This window comes from Arachis hypogaea, chromosome 9, assembly GCF_003086295.3.
Source record: "Arachis hypogaea cultivar Tifrunner chromosome 9, arahy.Tifrunner.gnm2.J5K5, whole genome shotgun sequence".
NCBI lineage: Eukaryota > Viridiplantae > Streptophyta > Magnoliopsida > Fabales > Fabaceae > Arachis > Arachis hypogaea.
The window spans coordinates 71,663,911-71,682,304 of NC_092044.1; the positions used below are offsets into that span (position 1 = coordinate 71,663,911).

At 34.7% G+C, this 18,394-nt stretch overlaps 1 protein-coding gene across 1 annotated transcript; it reads right to left on the minus strand.

Annotated features, from left to right (window-relative positions):
- Positions 1-7,601: 7,601 nt before the first annotated feature.
- LOC112711029 (uncharacterized) lies at positions 7,602-17,773 on the minus strand. The gene is made up of 21 exons (XM_025763562.3): positions 17,289-17,773; positions 16,748-16,846; positions 16,485-16,636; positions 16,231-16,303; positions 16,006-16,128; positions 15,633-15,741; positions 14,716-14,795; positions 14,482-14,563; positions 13,029-13,168; positions 12,828-12,938; positions 12,624-12,740; positions 12,429-12,518; positions 12,284-12,337; positions 11,936-12,010; positions 11,742-11,817; positions 11,534-11,633; positions 11,033-11,102; positions 10,635-10,708; positions 10,067-10,176; positions 8,624-8,881; positions 7,602-8,287 (listed from the first exon to the last, which is right to left on the minus strand). Exons 1-21 carry the CDS (start codon positions 17,412-17,414, stop codon positions 8,019-8,021), a joined length of 2,388 nt encoding a protein of 795 aa, XP_025619347.1. The 5' UTR covers positions 17,415-17,773; the 3' UTR covers positions 7,602-8,018.
- Positions 17,774-18,394: the final 621 nt, after the last annotated feature.

The window sequence follows — 18,394 nt, forward strand, 5'->3', positions numbered from 1 at the left end:
TGCCATCCCCTACCACCGCTGTCATGGGCCTCGTGGTTGTTCCCCTAAGTTTCCGTCGCCGTTGTTTGGATCGCAGTGGTCGAAACGGCTGCTGATGGAATTCACCGGAGCTGTTCGGGGGTTGTTACCACTCCGTTGTCTCGATTCTTTCTTAATACAATAAGTTGTTTTCCTTCAAAACTTTTATAGTCATTGTTCTATTATATGTTGCTGAGATTTTTACAACGTTAATGTCTTAAGGTTGAAATACAGTTCTTGCGTGCTGTGTTTAGAGGCTATGGCTGCTGTGGGAATGGTCGGTATTGATGCCACTGCTGCGAGATAAGAATAGAAACAGAGTCTGTCGCGAACAAGGTAGGGGCTCTTTCCTTAAACTCATTTTATTTTCAAGAATTGTTATAAATTGATATTGATGCAAAAATATATTTTTGTTAATTATGTGAGTCTTATGGATTGACTAAGTTATTATGAAAGAATGTGATTGTTTACTTGATTGAATTCTTGATTGATTGAGTTGTTGTTGTGATAGTTAATGAAATCTTGATTTGAAAATCTTATTGGTATATTTATATTGAGAATTGAGTTGTGTTGGAAGTCTGGTTTATATATATTTATATTGAGGAAATGTTTGGTTTGAAACTGTTTGAGAAGGTTGAGAATTCTAAGTTATTGGTTGATGCTGTTAAAGTTGGTTCAAATTGGGATTGATGAGATTGGATGATTGTGCATTCCTTGTATTGTTTTGACTATGTTTGAACAAATGAGAGATCCCTTATGCTGATGCTGGTGACACTGAAGGTTGTTCCTGATGTGATATTGGCTATAATTGTTCTCTAATTGATTCTATTTGAGACTGAGTTTTGATGGTGATTTGATTTGAGTTGGGCCGGAGGCCGTATTTTGGCTTGATTTAGGCCAGAGGTCGAGTTGATTTGATTATATGTTGGGCCAGAGGTTGAAATTGATTATGTTATGAGATATTAATTGAGTTTTGAAATTCTTTTAACTAAAGAAGTGAACTTTCAATTTTTGGATAATTAATTATTAATTTTTGAATATATTCATAAGACGAGCGATAATCACTATAGTTGAAATCAATTCTTTTCTTATACGTATCCTCTTATGACAATTCTTAAAAAGCCTCTACTGAGAACCAGCGAGGACTATGTTCTCACCCCCTACAGATTTCCCTTTTAACGACAGACAAAGAGTTTAAGGAGTTCCTTCTTCACATCTGATTGTGTTTTATATCATTGTATGTATTATAGTTTTTCCTAGCCCTTGTTATTATATCTTTATAAGAGGGATAGGAGTTGTAAAGACATATATGCTTATAATAATTTGTAAGTTAATTGTATAAGAAGTCTGGTTTGTTTATATCAATATATATATATATATATATATATATATATATATATATGAGAGTTGTGATTAAAATTTGGTTATATGCACATGTTTAATTAATTAAGAAAAGTATTTTCGGTTTTTCAAAGAAAACAGCGGTATGGTTTCGAGTCAAAGGCTCTTATTCTATTATTAAGTATATAGAAGAAGTCATAATATTCTCACCATCAAAGTGGCACAGCCAGAAGCGTGACATTCTGATAGTAAGGATGTTACAGCTTATTTATACAAATTATTAGATAGTGATATCTATATAAAAATTCCTGAAGAACTAAAGATATTTAAACTATCCAATGAATATTCATAAGAGTTATACTCATTCAAATTGAAAAGACCTTTATATGGTCTAAAACAATCTGAACAAATGTGGTATAATCGTCTTACCTAGTATCTAGCCAAAAACGGATTCAAGAATGATGATATCTGCCCATGTGTTTTTATAAAGAAATCTACATCTGGATTTGTTATAATTGCTGTGTACGTTGATGAATTAAATATCATTGGAATCCTTGAAGAGATTCCAACCATTATAAAAGCTCTAAAAGAAGAGTTTGAGATTAAAGATCTTGGAAATACCAAATTTTGCTTCGACTTACAGATCGAGCATACAAACAATAGGATCTTTATTCATCAAACAACATACACAGAATAGATCTTGAAGAAATTTTATATAGATAAGTCACATCCATTAAGTACCCCCAATGATCGTAAGGTCTTTGGATGTGAAAAAGGATCAATTCCGTCCTAAATAAGAAAATGAAGATATTTTTGGTCCCATATCTCAGTGTCATTGGAGCACTAATCTATCTTGCTAATAATGCATGACCTGGTATATCATTTGTTGTGAATTTACTAGCAAGGTATAGTTCCTCTCCAATCAAAAGACATGGAAAGGAATCAAATAAATCTTTCAATATCTTCATAGAACTGTTGATATAGGAATATTATATCCATATGAATCCAAGTCACAATTAGTTGACTATGCAGATGCAGGATAATTGTCTGATCCACAAAAAAGAAGGCATCAAACAAGATACCTATTCACATATGGTGATACAGCTATATCATGGAGGTCTACAAAAACATATGATAGCCACAACATCCTCTAATCATGCTAAAATACTAGCGGTACATGAAACAAGTCACGAGTGTTTTTGGCTTAGGAGTTTAATCTAATATATTCTGTTATATTTAGACTGATTGATCATAAAATAGCTCCAACTATTCTGTTTGAAAATAATACAGCATGTATTGCTCAACTTAACGGTAGATATATCAAAGTTGATAGAACAAAATGTAACACCCCAATTAGCCTAAGCTTTACCTCGCGTCGTAAAGCAAAGGTTAATCAAGGATTACGACAGTTCTAAGCTCATACATATGATATATAGAAGGAATAATATTATCTAGAAGCCCGATGAAAGATATAGCTCAAAAATCAGGATTTGAAAAGCGCAAAACGTACTAGCGAAGCTACTAACTTAAGGCACAAGGAATAGGTACGGTATAACAACATATCATAGTAAAATAGTATAATATCATAAGACGCTAGTCACGGCTCGCAGAGTTTAAGCCGACTAGCCATATACGGACAATACATGAACCCAAATAGTAAAAACAGCTTATACAAATTTTGTTCTCTCAGATACAAGCCTCTAGGTGAAAGAAAATACAAAAGTGAGAGACATAATTCAAAATAAATTAAAAAACCCAAAAGGAGTATCCATATCCTCCGCTTCTGTCACCAACTAGATAACTCACCAAGGTGGGTTGCGACCTACATCTGAAAACAACAACAGAAATATGATATGAGAACCGGGGTTCTCAGTATGGTAACAGTGCCCAGTGGTGTAGGATATAAGACCCAGGGACGCCAAAGGCAATCCTAGACTCCATATCCATCACAAGAATTCAAGCTTAAATCATTCTAAACCAAATAAGCATAATAGGTAAAACCTTAACAAAACTTAGAACCATAGCACCATAAAAGTGTAATCTATCTTAGGGGATTTCTAATCTAATCAAACACCGCTATCCCACAGCCTTCACCAACCGATCCTCCATGTGATCCCATCGCCACCGCCTTCTGAACCTCCTCAAACCCAGTAAAAGTGCAAGTATATACAATACAAGTAAAACACAAGTATAGGCATGTATATCAATTAAGTCAAATAGCAATTAGACATGTTATACAGATAGGAAAACAATATCAAGTCGGCAAAGCATACAAACAGATAGAAGATGCACATAATGAATGTCTGCCCTACAAGCTGTGATATCACATTATCGGTTCAACTGCCAACCCGACACGTCTCCATGGAGACGTCGCCTTTCGGAATCATCATATGGGAACCCCCGAGATATACTGCTCGGATCACTATCCAGGATTGTGCGCCTGTACACTTTGGAGATCCGAAGGGATGCGAATGGGATCCATTGCCACCGACCTCACATCTAAGCACAAGCGGGACAAACCACCGCCCTTATGCCGCCGCCGCTACCTCGAACAGGCGGGATCCAACCTCGGCCCTTGCCGGGCGCATAACGTCTCATAATCTCAATATACAATGATACATCAGTGGTTCTCAGAAAACATTTTCAATATGTCATGGATCCTTTAATTCCTTCAGAGTCTTTGACTCAACCCAACCATTGCCAATTCATATTTCCATTCCTCTTCTCACTCTGCCAACCCATCCTCAGTACACCAGAAACCTAAACCTCTGTTTCTCTAATTTTTCATAATAAACATCAACTAAAACCCTTAGCCTATTTCCCATATTTCCATACTCAAAAATTAAGCCCAAGAGTCCTAAAATGGTGTTAGAGAAGCTTACAACCTTGTTGGAAAGGTAGAATAGTTGAAAACAAAGTAAAATTTGAGAAACAGAGCGTGTGCGTCCGCACAGGGGTGTGCGTGCGCACGCCCAGGAAAATTTTTTTAAAAGTGTGTGTACGCACAAGGGTGTGCTTACGCACAGGTGACAAAACTTGCAAGATTTGTTCACTCGCACAACCTGTGCCAGTGCCCCCAACAGACTGGCCTCCCCAACGTGTGCGTGCGCACGAATTTGTGCGCACGCACAGGTTGCAATTTTCCATTGATGCGCACACGCACGATCTGTGCCAGCGCTGCAAGCAGACTGCCTGCCTCTGCGTGTACGGACGCACATATCTGTGCGTGCGTACAGGTCACAATTTTTGCAGAGTGTGCGTGCGCACATACCAAAAAACATAAAATTCTATAACTTTACAGAATTCCAAATTTTCCACACCAACTTTGAATGATCATAACTTCCTCTACAAAATTCCAAATTTCACAAACTTTATATCAATTTAAAGGGTTTTCAAAGATCTTTAATTCTAAATAAATCTCAACCAATTTTGAAAACTGAGATGAAAGTTATGATCAGACAAATTTCACCAAAATTCAACTTTTACCCAAAATCATAATTTCCTCAATCTTTCATAAAACACAACCAAAAGCAAACCAAATTCCATTTGTCACCACCATTAACACTATATGTCATATTACACCAGGATTACCATATTTTCCTTTACCATTCCTCATCATCAACCTTAACATCAATATATTACATTATAATTAATCCTCATTAACACTCTCTCAACAACATTACCAAATCATCAATATTATCATCACATATATCAACACAAATCACTTCTCAACTTTACAAATCATTCATCATCATTATATCACTTTCAATTAACATAATCCAACTCAACAATCCTCAATCCTTCATAAATCACCACATACCATCATTCAACAACCCAACAACCATATAATTTCAAACATATCTTATGGGTCACTAGCCTAAATGTCCATGAATATTATATACGACATAGAGAAAACCGAAACCATACCTTGGCCGGTTCCCAATATGAACTAAATGAGCTTTCAACCAAAATCCAACCACCAATGTAACTCCAACAAGCACCAACAAGCTCCAAACTCACAATAATCAAGCTATATACATATAAATCACCACAAAATCAACCTAGGGTTCCATTTAAACATAATATCACAAGGGTTTAATGGCTCTTACCTTTTTCAACAGATTTGATAGCAAAAATCTAATGCTAAGCAAGGATTAGAGCAAACCTAAACATCCAAAATTACAAAAACTCACTTAACCCAAAGTCCTAAAACCCGAAATTTAGAGGAGAGGAACTGGGAAGATTTCGAACTTTTCTTACCAATTTCTTACATGGGTTTGTAGAGCTCTTCACAAGAAACGCGTAGCCGCTGACGGCACGCAAATCGAAGCACCATAGCTCAAGATATTAGCTTGGAAAGATTGAAGTGAATAGTGCTCAAGGATTTCTCTTCTCCCCCTTCTCTTCAGCTGAGTGTGTGTGTGTGTGTGTTTAAGTGTATTATGAGTGTTTGGGTTCATTAATGAACCCTTATATATGTTGGACTTTGGCCCAACTTGGGCCCGGTTCAATCCGTTAGTGTTTTTAGCCAGTTTGGCCTAACTTCGGACCAAACTTTTAACACTAACACCCGATTTTCCATTTCTAATGTTTTTCTAAGATTTTTTACTGTTTTCACTGTTTCTTGCGCAGCACCGAGCAGACTTGAACCGGTTCAACCGGTTCGACTGCTGATTCGCGATTTTTCACGGCTTTTCGTAGAAAACACATTTTCTGACTCGGAAGGACCTACTGAGTTCAAAAATCATATTTAAATCCCCAAATTCTCATCCTAACTTTCCGGAGTTTAATTTGGGCATTTAAATGATTTTATCCGTGAAGAATCCGGTTCTTACACAAAACATATTTCTCCCAGATTCTTCTTCACTCATGACTTTCAAAATCAAGGAATAATTAATATCCAACAGATCAGCTCAAGCAATAATTTGGCAGATTTATTTACAAAGTCGCTTCCAAAATCCTCCTTTAAAAGATTGGTACATCAGATTGGGATGCACCGATTTCAAAATATTAAATAATGTCAACAAGAGGAAGAGACTGTACTTTTTTTTCTTGATCATGTTTTTATCCCTATTGGATTTTTCTTGACAAGATTTTTAATGAGACATTTTTCATCATAAAAGATATTGTACTCTTTTTCTTTCACTAAAGTTTTTTTCCTTTGAATTTTTTTTAGTAAGACTTTAGTGAGGTATAATCCTAAATGGACATTCAAGGAGGAGTGTTGTGATATGGATGTCCATGACTTCTTTTACAATATGAGTGACTCGATTTTTCAATGTTGGGAGACTCATGTTATCAAGAGAGATTGAACATGTTATCAAGAGAGATTGAATTTAATGAGGTTTGTATAAATAGAATAGTCGAGTCTCAAATAAGAAATACACAAAATACTAGCATAAAACACTTATATATATATGCTATGAAAAAGTGAATTATCAAAAAATATATGAATTGTATCAATTATATTGAGATAATAATATTAGAGAATATTAATCCTAAAATTTTTTATTTATATTTTTTTATTTTATATTTATTTCCTCTTTTTTATTTATTTATTTATTTTACAACACTTTGTTATATATAAGTATATTATTCGATGATCTTGCTCTCTTAACATATTGTAGGCCAAGGTGATATTATGCAACTTTGTCTTCTGCCTCGTGTTTCCCACTTTCCCCACTTTGGTACTCTTAGTTTTCCTTCTAGGGTTGACTTATCCGAAGCACTTATTTATACTCTTAATTTATATAATTTATTATTTTACAGATGAAATTCAAAATAAATCAAACTATAAATATAATTTTCATTATATTCGAATACTTACTATTATGAATATTATCATTGTTTTTCTTGTTCAATATTAATTTATAATAGATTTTAACATGTAGAATCTATCATGATGTAATTCTTTCTTGAGATACTTTTTCTTAATGTTTTTGCTAGAATTTTTCACTAAAAATTTATTCTTGAAATTACTTTATCCCTTTAAGACATAATCAAACAAGAAAACTTTAAGAACAATCATGCTCGTATACACTAAAGACCAACAATCAAATCAATTATTTGTATAAAATATATATTAAAAATAAATTAAATCTCCCATATATTTATATACAAATATATAATAATTAATCATTAATTTAATGATTGACATTTTGTGTACAAAAAAAATTTTTGAAGAACAATATTGAGTATATTAATATTAATAGTGTTAATAGCCTTTAAGACGCACACATGGGTTGTTACCGTATGACACTAATCACTAGTAATGTGCATCAAAGAATACAGTGTATTTGATCCATCCGATATTGAAAAGGTTTAAGTACATGTTTAACCCAAAACTTTTCCTATAACAGAAACTAATTACATTGCCTCTAAAATGTTGCTTGTTCAACACAAGAAAATTTAGACATGCCCCCAAAACATATGGGCAAAATACCACACAGCCATTATGCTGCCCTTAAGATTTCCCTTCAAATAAAATCATTATCTATGAAAGAATATTACAAATCAACTAAGCCAATAGAAAACACAATTAAAATCCATATACCATAGAAGTTTCTTCTATTTTAACATGATCACCAGCGGCCAGAAGAAAATGTTAACCTGCAGATTCGACATTTTTCCTTACTCCTTTTGTTGTCTGGCAATTTGCTTTACATCCCGGATGACGATGTTCGGTTTATCCTCTGAGCACCTAATTTTAGAGCAGCTGGTTTGGCTCCCCGGCCTCGGCCTGCTGCCAAGGGTTTGACCTTAGTGGTGGGTGCAGGAGCAGCAATAGCGGCCCAGGGGTCATCATCATCAGTTGCATTTGGTTTCAAATTTAAAGGTTTTGATGTTTTCGGAGCAGGAGCTGCTATGGAACCCCACAATTCATCATCTTCGTTCAACTTCGGTGTACTTTTGCTTCTCGAATTTGAGGCTGAAAGAAATATAAATAAGAAAGCCCACTCGATTAACACATGAGCAAACAATCAACCAAATTATACAGATTACTAGTTATAAAACAGTAGAATCCCTGAAAAATAACTGTATTTCTCAAGATAATTATCAAATTCAATGCCATCTAACAAACAACAAAAGCTCAAAGTGCGTTCTGCTTTAATTCCCTTTTAGTAAAGGCCAATCCATTCATTTGGTGCAAGAATTCACACACACACGCACATAGTATACATGACTTTCAATATCTCATTCATATTTGCAGATAATGGAAACAAGGAATTCCAAACCAGAACATTAACACTTGAATACTTGATACCTAGTTTTGTCTGTGCAACAGGTTGAGTAACTGGCCGCCGTTGAGCTGCTTGAATGTTTGCAAGAGCCGGAGCTGGCTTCGATTCTTCTAGTGGTTCCAGATCACCCCACCCATCTTTGTCATCTTCATGCTCTTCATCAATTCCGTTCTCTAGTTCCCCCCAACCATCCGTTGATGTAGGGGATGGAGGAGCAGGCTGTTCAGCAAAATCAGTTGAGGAGCTTACTCGGACAGGTACTGTTGATGGTGTTTCTACAGCTAGAATACACAAAATGCAAAAAGAAATAAACATGTTAGACCTAAAACCAACTAATAGAAGGAAACCTTTCTAGTAAAGCAAGATAGCGTCAACAAATCAAATAAGGAAGAAAAAATAACGGGTTCAGTTTTGCCTTCTCCTCACACTTCTCCATTTACTTATCCTCCCCTTCATTTAAAAATCATCACAAATGAGAAGTAAGAGGTATGCAGACGAGTTTTGGAAGCACACGATTTCATTTAAGTAGAAATATGTTGGAATAAATGAAATGTAAGTTTAACAGGAGTAACAGTAATTTTAGCTTAAACATTAAAATTAAAAATCATATCATACCACAAGTAACATACATTAATAAGCATCTTGTGTTTGTCGTACAAAATGATGACAAAATAGAGGGATGTAAATTAGATAATCTAAGATAAATGGATAAACTAAAGGAGAGGTGACTGTTACTTGTGGTAGAATCTAGAAATGTATCATAGAAATGTATCATGTAAGTCTAAAATAAAATATTACAACTAATAAGCCTACAATGTCATATAGGAATATATATTGGTTATTACAAAACCAAGAGAATAAACAAAACATTGTAAAGATGAGAAAGTCATGGTTAATAACAGCACAGATTAGACTCTGTCTCTAACAGCAGGTAGGGCACTTGACATAAACGAAAATGGACAAGAAAGGAGTTATACCCAAAGTTAATAAACCAAACTGTATGGTGGCTTCATCAGTTATATAGTAAGAACAGTTCAATCTTCAGATACCCTCTCAAAGAAAAAGGGGAGAGACAACAAATCCTTTAAGAAACTTTTCTCAGATAATTTCATTGTTTTAGAGGAAGTTCCATTATCTTAATCCTGACACTTACATTTGTCATTCCAGGAAGTCGATTTTTTATTCTCTAAATAGCTAGTTTTAGCATTATTCTGGTTAACTAGTATGATTGACTAAGGCTAATTGGAAGGCATCATTAGCATTTGAAATTATCTAAATGATAAGCAGGGTGGAACCCTCCCGCATGTCGTAGATGTTCAGTGCGAAAGTAAAGACTAATCAAAACAGCTAGATGCAATTCATGACACAAATTTAGATTATGCAATAAGCAGATCAGGTTCAAAATAAGTAAATGCGTGAGACACTAGTACCCAAAAACACACAAGCACACTGATCATTTAGCATACCTGAGCTGGCACTAGAAGTTGTTTGTGTACGTGTGCTAGTGGTTGCTGAAGCAACTGGAGCATGATGATCAGAAGGTTTACCCTTCAGGGTCAACGAGCTCATAGCCCATCTGTGGAGTGACAAGAGTTTAATCAGGAACACAAAGACAACGGGAAGAATCAATCATGTTAAACAAGGAGAAATATCAGGTACTCTAAGTTGACATGCACACTCGCCTTTGAGAATATAAGAGATATCTCATGCTTTCCTATGCTATCATGTACGTTATCATCGGTGATCCTCCCTAGTTATCACATTCATATATTTATTTATGTGGCCACTGAATCAAGTTTTCAAAAGCAGATTACAAGAGATTACATATTAACGAAAACAGTACCAAAACAAAGTAGACAGGAATTTAAGAATTAGCTACTATTTTCTGAATTTCTTTGACATTAATAGACGGGGTACTGCAGTAAATAATCATAATAAGAAAAGCTAATGCCAAAAAATGTTTAATGACATTCTTGCTTTCTCTTGTACTTTAACTTGTTAACTGACAGGCCAATAAAATTTGCACGGACATACCCAAGTAAGCCAGCATTTTCTGGAACAGATGAGCTTCCCATGCCTGCAGCTGCAGCACCCTCTGCTACATTTGTCTGGAAGAGAGAACAGAAAAGAACATGACCATCAGAAATTCAGTATCACAGATCAGCAATAAAAGGCGGCAACAACAAATTATCACGACAAAAAATATTTAATTTAGAGGCCAGTCAGCAAAAATAAAAAAGTTGCTCAACCAGTCCAACACTAAACTATATATATGCAGTCATTCATGATGGATGCAGGCCATAGAGGATAAACCGCAAATACATAAGAAATCAGTTTAGCTAAGAGAAGTTAATAAACTAATTATGTGCATACACATAAGATTTACTTACAGTTAAGCATCTGAATTAAAGATAAAAAACTTCAGAATTTACCTTCTGATAATAATTCTTCGCTATCTGTAAAAATTGATCAACAGCTTGAAATGCCTTAGCTCGAACATCACTATTTGGAACATGACAAGGATAACATAATCACTGTCTTAAAAAGGAGAAATAACTAAAGATCTGATCATAAGAATGATATCTATTTGGAATCTGAACACACAAAACAACCAAAGCACCACATAGCACAAATAAATGCTCACACAAAGGAACATTTATCATGAACATTCCCCTACAACAGTACTGGAATTTGAAAATGGAAATCAAAAAGAGAATCTTGCAGCAATGCTAGTACAATTGTATGATGAAAAACTAAGTGAACCCATTAAAAGATATTAAATAATCGCATATATCAATTTACTAGAGAACTCCTTCATGTACAAATAGCAAAAGGGATATAAGGAAATAACAACCCATTAATCATTCTCTTATCTTCTAATGAAATGTCTTTTTCTAGAAAGAAATAAAGAAAGAAAGAAAAAAAGATGTAACCTGTCAGGATCAATTGTGAGTACAACAACATTAGGAAGAATACGCGTTGCAACTTCAGTAATGTCATAGTAGGAACTGGTGGCACATAAAGCCATAATGCCTGACCGAGTAAAGTTAAAATGGTCAGAAAATACTGCTTGAAGAATTTATCGGCTGAACAAGAACAACTCAATAAAAACACTAATAGATATGTGTATGATTGAGTTACCTGCTGCTCTAGCAGGTGGAAAAGTATCACGCAAAGCACGAGCAGTAAATGCATTAATCAACACTCTTTTTCTTGTCTGCAAATATAGTTATTAAGCCATCAGTAAACTCAACAATGAAACATAAGCTACTATCATAAAGTAAAATATAGTAAACCAATCCTATTTGAGTTTGCAGATATCATTTAGATCATACCCCATCATTTAAGTAGGTTGCAATATTTCCCAACAAGATGGTGGTATTTGTTCGTATAGCTGGTTCTTCATCAACCTACAAAGCAAATTTCAGGTTTATAAAGTTTAAATTGGAAAACCGGAAAGAGTTAAAAAAAAAAATTTCATTTACAAAAAATTAAAAGGGTAGCCCAGTGAACAAGCATCCCACGTTAGTAGTTAACGCAGGGTCAAATGCTCCAATTTGAAACGAATTTAGCAGTTATAAACTGTTAACACAGCTAAAAGAAAGCTATCATATGCTTCACTTCATCAGTCACCAGAGGCAACTAATCTATAACTCTCCAAACTTTAGTGGTATAAGCAGTACCTGTAACTTTGACAGATACTTTAATAAAGACCCTGAAATTGTCCTTTGAGAAAGCTGCAATTATGAAGAAAACATAAAAATTTAAGTAAATGAGAAACCAGAGATAATGCATAATTTTCTAACATGAATACGAAAGAAAGCATGCCTTTGGAGCCAGAGTTAGCATGGATTTGAGAGTCAGCTCCCTTAAAAAAGCAGATGTATCAGAGAACCCAGTAGCAACATGAGGGTAAACCTGAACATAAGCCGATAAGCGTCAACAATAATTGCAAAGTAATCATATTGTAGTTGAGAATCTTTCTTGATGTAACAAGAGGAGGACAAAAAAAGAATCACATACCTGCTCATCAACAATTTGTGCTGATAATGACTCTCCATATTGATCAATATGTTGAAGTAGGGCAACTCTAATAGATCGGTCATTAGAGGCATATAGTTTAACAATTGTTGGAAGCACCTAATATTAAATTATAATGATGAATACTGAATTAGAAGGAATATAGTACTTTATTAAAAAAAGAGGAAAAAGTGAAGAAACTGATACCTTGACACGAAACTCCTCAGCAGAAAGCCAGGAACCCATTTTCAAAAGTGCAGTCAAAGCAGGGGCAGCAGCTGAACCAAATTCAAGGGCAGAAGCTAATAAAGGAAGTAACTGTGAAAACCAAAAATGAGTGACATAATCAATTGGTATTAAATGAGGTTGATATAGAATTGAAAAATTATAACTTCCAAAGAGATTTACCTTCTTCAATACAATTGGACGAGGAAGCTGCTCTGCTAAATTTGGAAGCTTGCGGAAGAAGGTGTCTTTTTCAACACTATCTTTCAAACTCAGAATTTCCATGAAATGTATTGTATCAACCAACTTATTTTGAAAATACTCTGCAAATCCATAGGGGATCGACACAAATTAAATACAAGGATCACAGAGAATTAGATAAGGGATTCAATCAGGTGAGAACTATTGAAACAAGGGGAAACTCTGGATGTGCTATAGATTGTTGATAAAGCGAAATTTCATTTCAACTGTTTGCAATGACCCTGAAAGCAAAGCCCCCCCCCCCCCCCCCCCAAAAAAAAAAAAAAAAAAAAACACACACAAACACATCTAGCTCTAATCTGGAAATAGCCGAAATCAATGTAAATTATATAATGTGCTCAAACATGACTCTCATCTAAACAATAATCTCAATATGTGTATAGGCTCTAAAAATGTGAATCACCATCTTTTCTTTTTGCTTGTCTATAAATAGTTTAGCAGAAGAGTTTACAATCATATATATAAGCAGTAAAAGATGCTAAAATCAGTTTACACAAGCAAATTCTGCAATATGATATGAGCCTATCATGTTAAGAATAACCCTCAGTACACATATATAATACCCTAAACACAACAAAATATATTGGTGCGTATACCATCAAAAAGTAGGGTTTAAGGTTTAGGTTTAGAGTTATACAACACATGGCAGACTTTGGCTTAGTTTGGTAAAGCTTTTACTTTTTAAAAGTAACTTATCAAAGCTAATTTTTAAAAGATGGCTTTTTAAAAGTTGTAGCATTTATGATTGGTAAATCAAATTAAAAATAGCTTTCAATAAACACACCCAACAATAATTGTGTTTGGTAAAACAGCTTTTAAAATTTAAAAATACTATAATAGACATAAATGAGAGCATTAAATTTGAAAATTAGTTATCATATGAGGTTATATTAGACTTGTAAATTTTGAAAAAGCACAAGCCAACTTTGAAAAGCTCTATCTTAGGTGCTTTCAAAAGTACCCCGATCTTTTAAAAACTGCAAGCACAAACACATGGTCTTTTTTATTTACCAAACACAAAATGAAGAGCTTGAGCTTTTAAAAAGCACAAACACCTCTTCAAAAAGCTTTACCAAACCAAGACTTTAACTGCAGCCTGATTATAACAAAGTACAACCTTTAAAACTGATTAAACAAGGAACTTCCAACAAAAGCCTTATGCTAGCTAAGAATAGATTGCTAAACCATTTATTTATTAACAATACCATATTGGTCAAATTCATGCTTCTGAAGACCTCAATATAACAAATAAAGGCTTTAAGTAGCCAAGAGCCATTACAAGCTACAAATCAAACTAATATCACCAAGCCTATGATAATATCAAGCTAAAGAAATGTTGTTTAACTATAAATATATCAAAGAGCAGAGCACCTACCACTGTTTTCTATAAGCTTTGAAGTATTTAATCTACGAGAAGGCATGGAACTCAGTAGTCGCTGGTAATCTGGAAGCAGAGACTGAGAGGGGAGGGGGGGACAAACATGAAAAACGATTATTCCATTAGAATAAGATGTAAATCAATCACAACAGACTAAAACCACCCTTAGTCTTTGCACACAGCCATAACTAAAATATATAAACAAACCGATAAATTCCTAAGTAGGCTGACCTTTGGAATGGAGCCTGTGTTGCGCAACTCCTCTGTTTTTCCCAATCTCGTGCCAGAGAATATCTCATAGATTAGACAACCTAAAAATCCAGAATGAGGGAGGTGCACTTGGAACAGGTAAAATACTAATATATAATGGGGCAAAAAATGTTCTGTGAACCTACATGTGTGTTAGTTCACATAATTTAAACTAAGGTTACTAACTCATAATTCAAAGAACATTTATGTTAAGAAAAAATGTTTGGATAACTAATAAAATAGTTTTTATTATGCCATTCATTATAGTTATCCAAACATACCATATGATCTGTTCCCCACAAAGCAAGAATTAATTGAGGCCACAAAGTTGGCAAGTATGTAAGCATGCGTCGAAGACCCACTCCTAAAAAGCTTAATATGTTGTCCAAGGTTGGACATTGGCTTGTATATCCTAAACACAACCTTCACAGTATACCAATCTAGACCGTAAGCATGAACAATGCAAACACTCACTCACTGTGCTGAAACTCACTTTATTTAGAGCAATGGAGGTGGCCGGAAAGAAATACTAACCACAGTTCATCTAGCATGCCAAGGACCAACTCTCCAAGAAACTTAAACAATTAAGTGAAAGTTCAAGGTTTAGTTTTTATAACTCTAACCGCAAGAATTTCACACACTAGAAATCAAAACTTAATAGTATGTATATTTACAGAAGCAGAGAAACAACAGGTCTAAATGAAGAATAAGTTCCGAAACATAAGTGATGGCCATGTGCTAAATGGGATATTAACTGGCCTAGATAGCAAATGAAAGTTGTCACCTTCAGCATGCAAGGAAAAACAAATAGAAAAACACTGGATAGTCCTTATATTCCAAATTGCTATTATATTGTGTTATTTATTAAGAAGAATATAAAGGGTCAGCATATAACATACCCATGCCCCAAGAATCAATGGACCACGGAGGAGACTTCTTAATTGCAGCCCAGTCCGATTTTACCAGCTCCATTGGTTTGTATTGTGCCCCAACAAGCCATGCATATTGCTGAATGGAAAACATGAGACCATATGATGATTATATATTTATTTTTAACTACTTCAATTTTTAATTGAAAAAAAAAATCAGAGGAAATCCTTGCAATTAGCCAAAAAAGGGGTAAAATTGCAAGGGAGCATCCATTATGTCAGTCAATTTTGTCATAAATGCAGCAAGTATACAACAGATGGCTGAAACTGGAAAGCAGGTTACAGATGGCTCACTTCAGTCTACTCAACAATTACAGGGTAGTACAAGCAATCAAGAAATTACCAGCATTGAGGTAGATGAAGTTTCATTATTCCCATCAAACTCCGATAGAACATCAAAAGCATGGAGTTTCCAGTCCAAAGTTTGTGTGACGACAACACTAGCCATGCAAACATTACCATGAACCTGCAACGGACAAAGTATGTCAAGAATCACAAAACAAAACTAATGAACATAAGAAAGAAGAACATGAGAGCCAGAAACCACATTTAGCTCACAAATACTCACAAGTTTACAATCGTTATTTAAGAAGCTCACAGCTTTAGCTACTTGGTGCAAACCCCAAGCATAGTACTCATCCCTACATCCCCAATAATCAATGTATTAACAAGTGAATTTCAACTTAATTCATAAACCAGATTAACACATGACAGTACTATGAAAGTGTAGACCATAAAAAAGAAAACATAAAAGAAATAGTTTGGAGCAATTGAAATAAATACTTGACAACTGAAACTTATGAAGTAGGAACCCATTCTTACCTTTGTGTACCTTCAAGGCCTAGCTCCCTAATCTTGTCCGTAAGTGGCATCACAGGCTCAGTCACAATGTAGATGGTAACCTTGGGAGAACTGCCATCATAGGTTTCGACTTCGGTACTATGAAGAAATGACAAGATATTCGGATGCCTAACCTGAAAACCAGCACTACCATTCAAAATAGGGGGAATTTTCGACGAAACTGAAACTCTCACAAACGTTCAAAAATCTGACAGCACACAACATAACATTAAGATGAAACCCACAGTTCGGAGTCGCTTGACACCATTCCGACCCGCAGCTAAATGCCCATCCTGGGCGGTGCTCCCAGTCAGAGAGAAGATTGATACCGGAGACCCGTCATCCTGAATTCGACAAAAACTGTAGCATTATCAACCAAGTCAACGTGATATTTAGAGGACTACCATCATTCAATCTAGCAAGTCCTATGCAGAAAGCTCCATGCTAAATCTCAACCAAGAAAATCCAATAGTGAGCAAGTGCATACATGAATCAAATAAATTGTTTTTTGTTTTATTTGGTGGGGGTGGGGGGGTGGAGGAATGGCGAATAATCAACTTGGTTCTAGCAAGCATAAAAGCACATCACCCTAAATCAAATTAATAAACTCATATAGCGAGTAAGTAACTACATGATTGATCGGTTGTTGCTATGTGATATAACTAGATGAGATCAAGCAACATGTATTATAACATTAAAACTAGGCGATCATTAATAATTACAATCACAATCATAATCATAATTGTAATTATAATCCTAATGAGGGGGATAATTAGGAGGGGGTACCTTGTTGGTGCCGCGGTGATGAACCCAAGAGCCCCAAGCGGAAGGGTAAGCCTCGCCGATGTTGTAAGGCAGATCCTTCAACCCTGTCCCAGATCCACCCACTACCTCTTTCAAAAACTTGAACATTTTCTTCTTCTTTTCTAGCTTTTATTATTGTGAATTTTGGATCCCAAATCTGAAGAAGATGATGAAGGTGGAATCTACTTAGTTGCTGCTGCTAGCTACTGTGTTACTGGATCTGATTGCTTCGTTCGTTCTTTCGTTAGCTTTCTGTTCCTATGCCTTCGCAGCAAAAAGAGATCCTTATTTTAGATTCGCTACTTCAGAAACCCATCCATTTCCAGCACCTTAACTACGAAACACCAGCCATATTATTATGAAATCCTTCTTATTAATTCTGCCATTTTTTGTTATCGTTTAGTAAGTTAAAAATTAGTTTATTTAACTGTAAACACCCGAATTATTTTGGGCTCGAAAAATATTTCTGAATTTTGTTATCAATAAAAATGCTTTATTTTTATAAATAATAAATTATTTCTATATTTAATAAATTCTGTAAATATTTGATCTAAAAGATTGATAAAATAGTTATTTATTTTTTGTTAAATTATACAATTGTTCTTATATTTTTAGTAAAATTATATATTGATCTTTATATTTTAAAAATTTATAATTAAATTTTTAAAAAAATTAAAATTTGTAATTTAGTAATTTTTGCCGTTTAAAAGGTATTTGATTTAACAGAATATTTTCAGTATATTCTCTATTTTAAACATGTGAGCTACACATATTACAAATAAAGATCAATTTATAATTTTTGTGAAAGTATGAAAACCAACCATATAATTTAACCATTTGAAAATGGTCAAAAACTCTCTAGGCTATCAGAATCCACCCTATCCCTCCATAGCTCTCTAATTCTCACTTTCTCATTTTTCAAAATGGCACCCCAACCCAGCACTCTCCGTCTCTCATCTTGACTCACCATCGTCGTGCCTCTCATCCCCACTCTCCGTCTCTCATCTTGACTCACCATCGTCGTGCCTTTCATCCCCGTCACCACACTAAATCCATTGATAAATTGAGTTGCTAATATTTATGTTAAT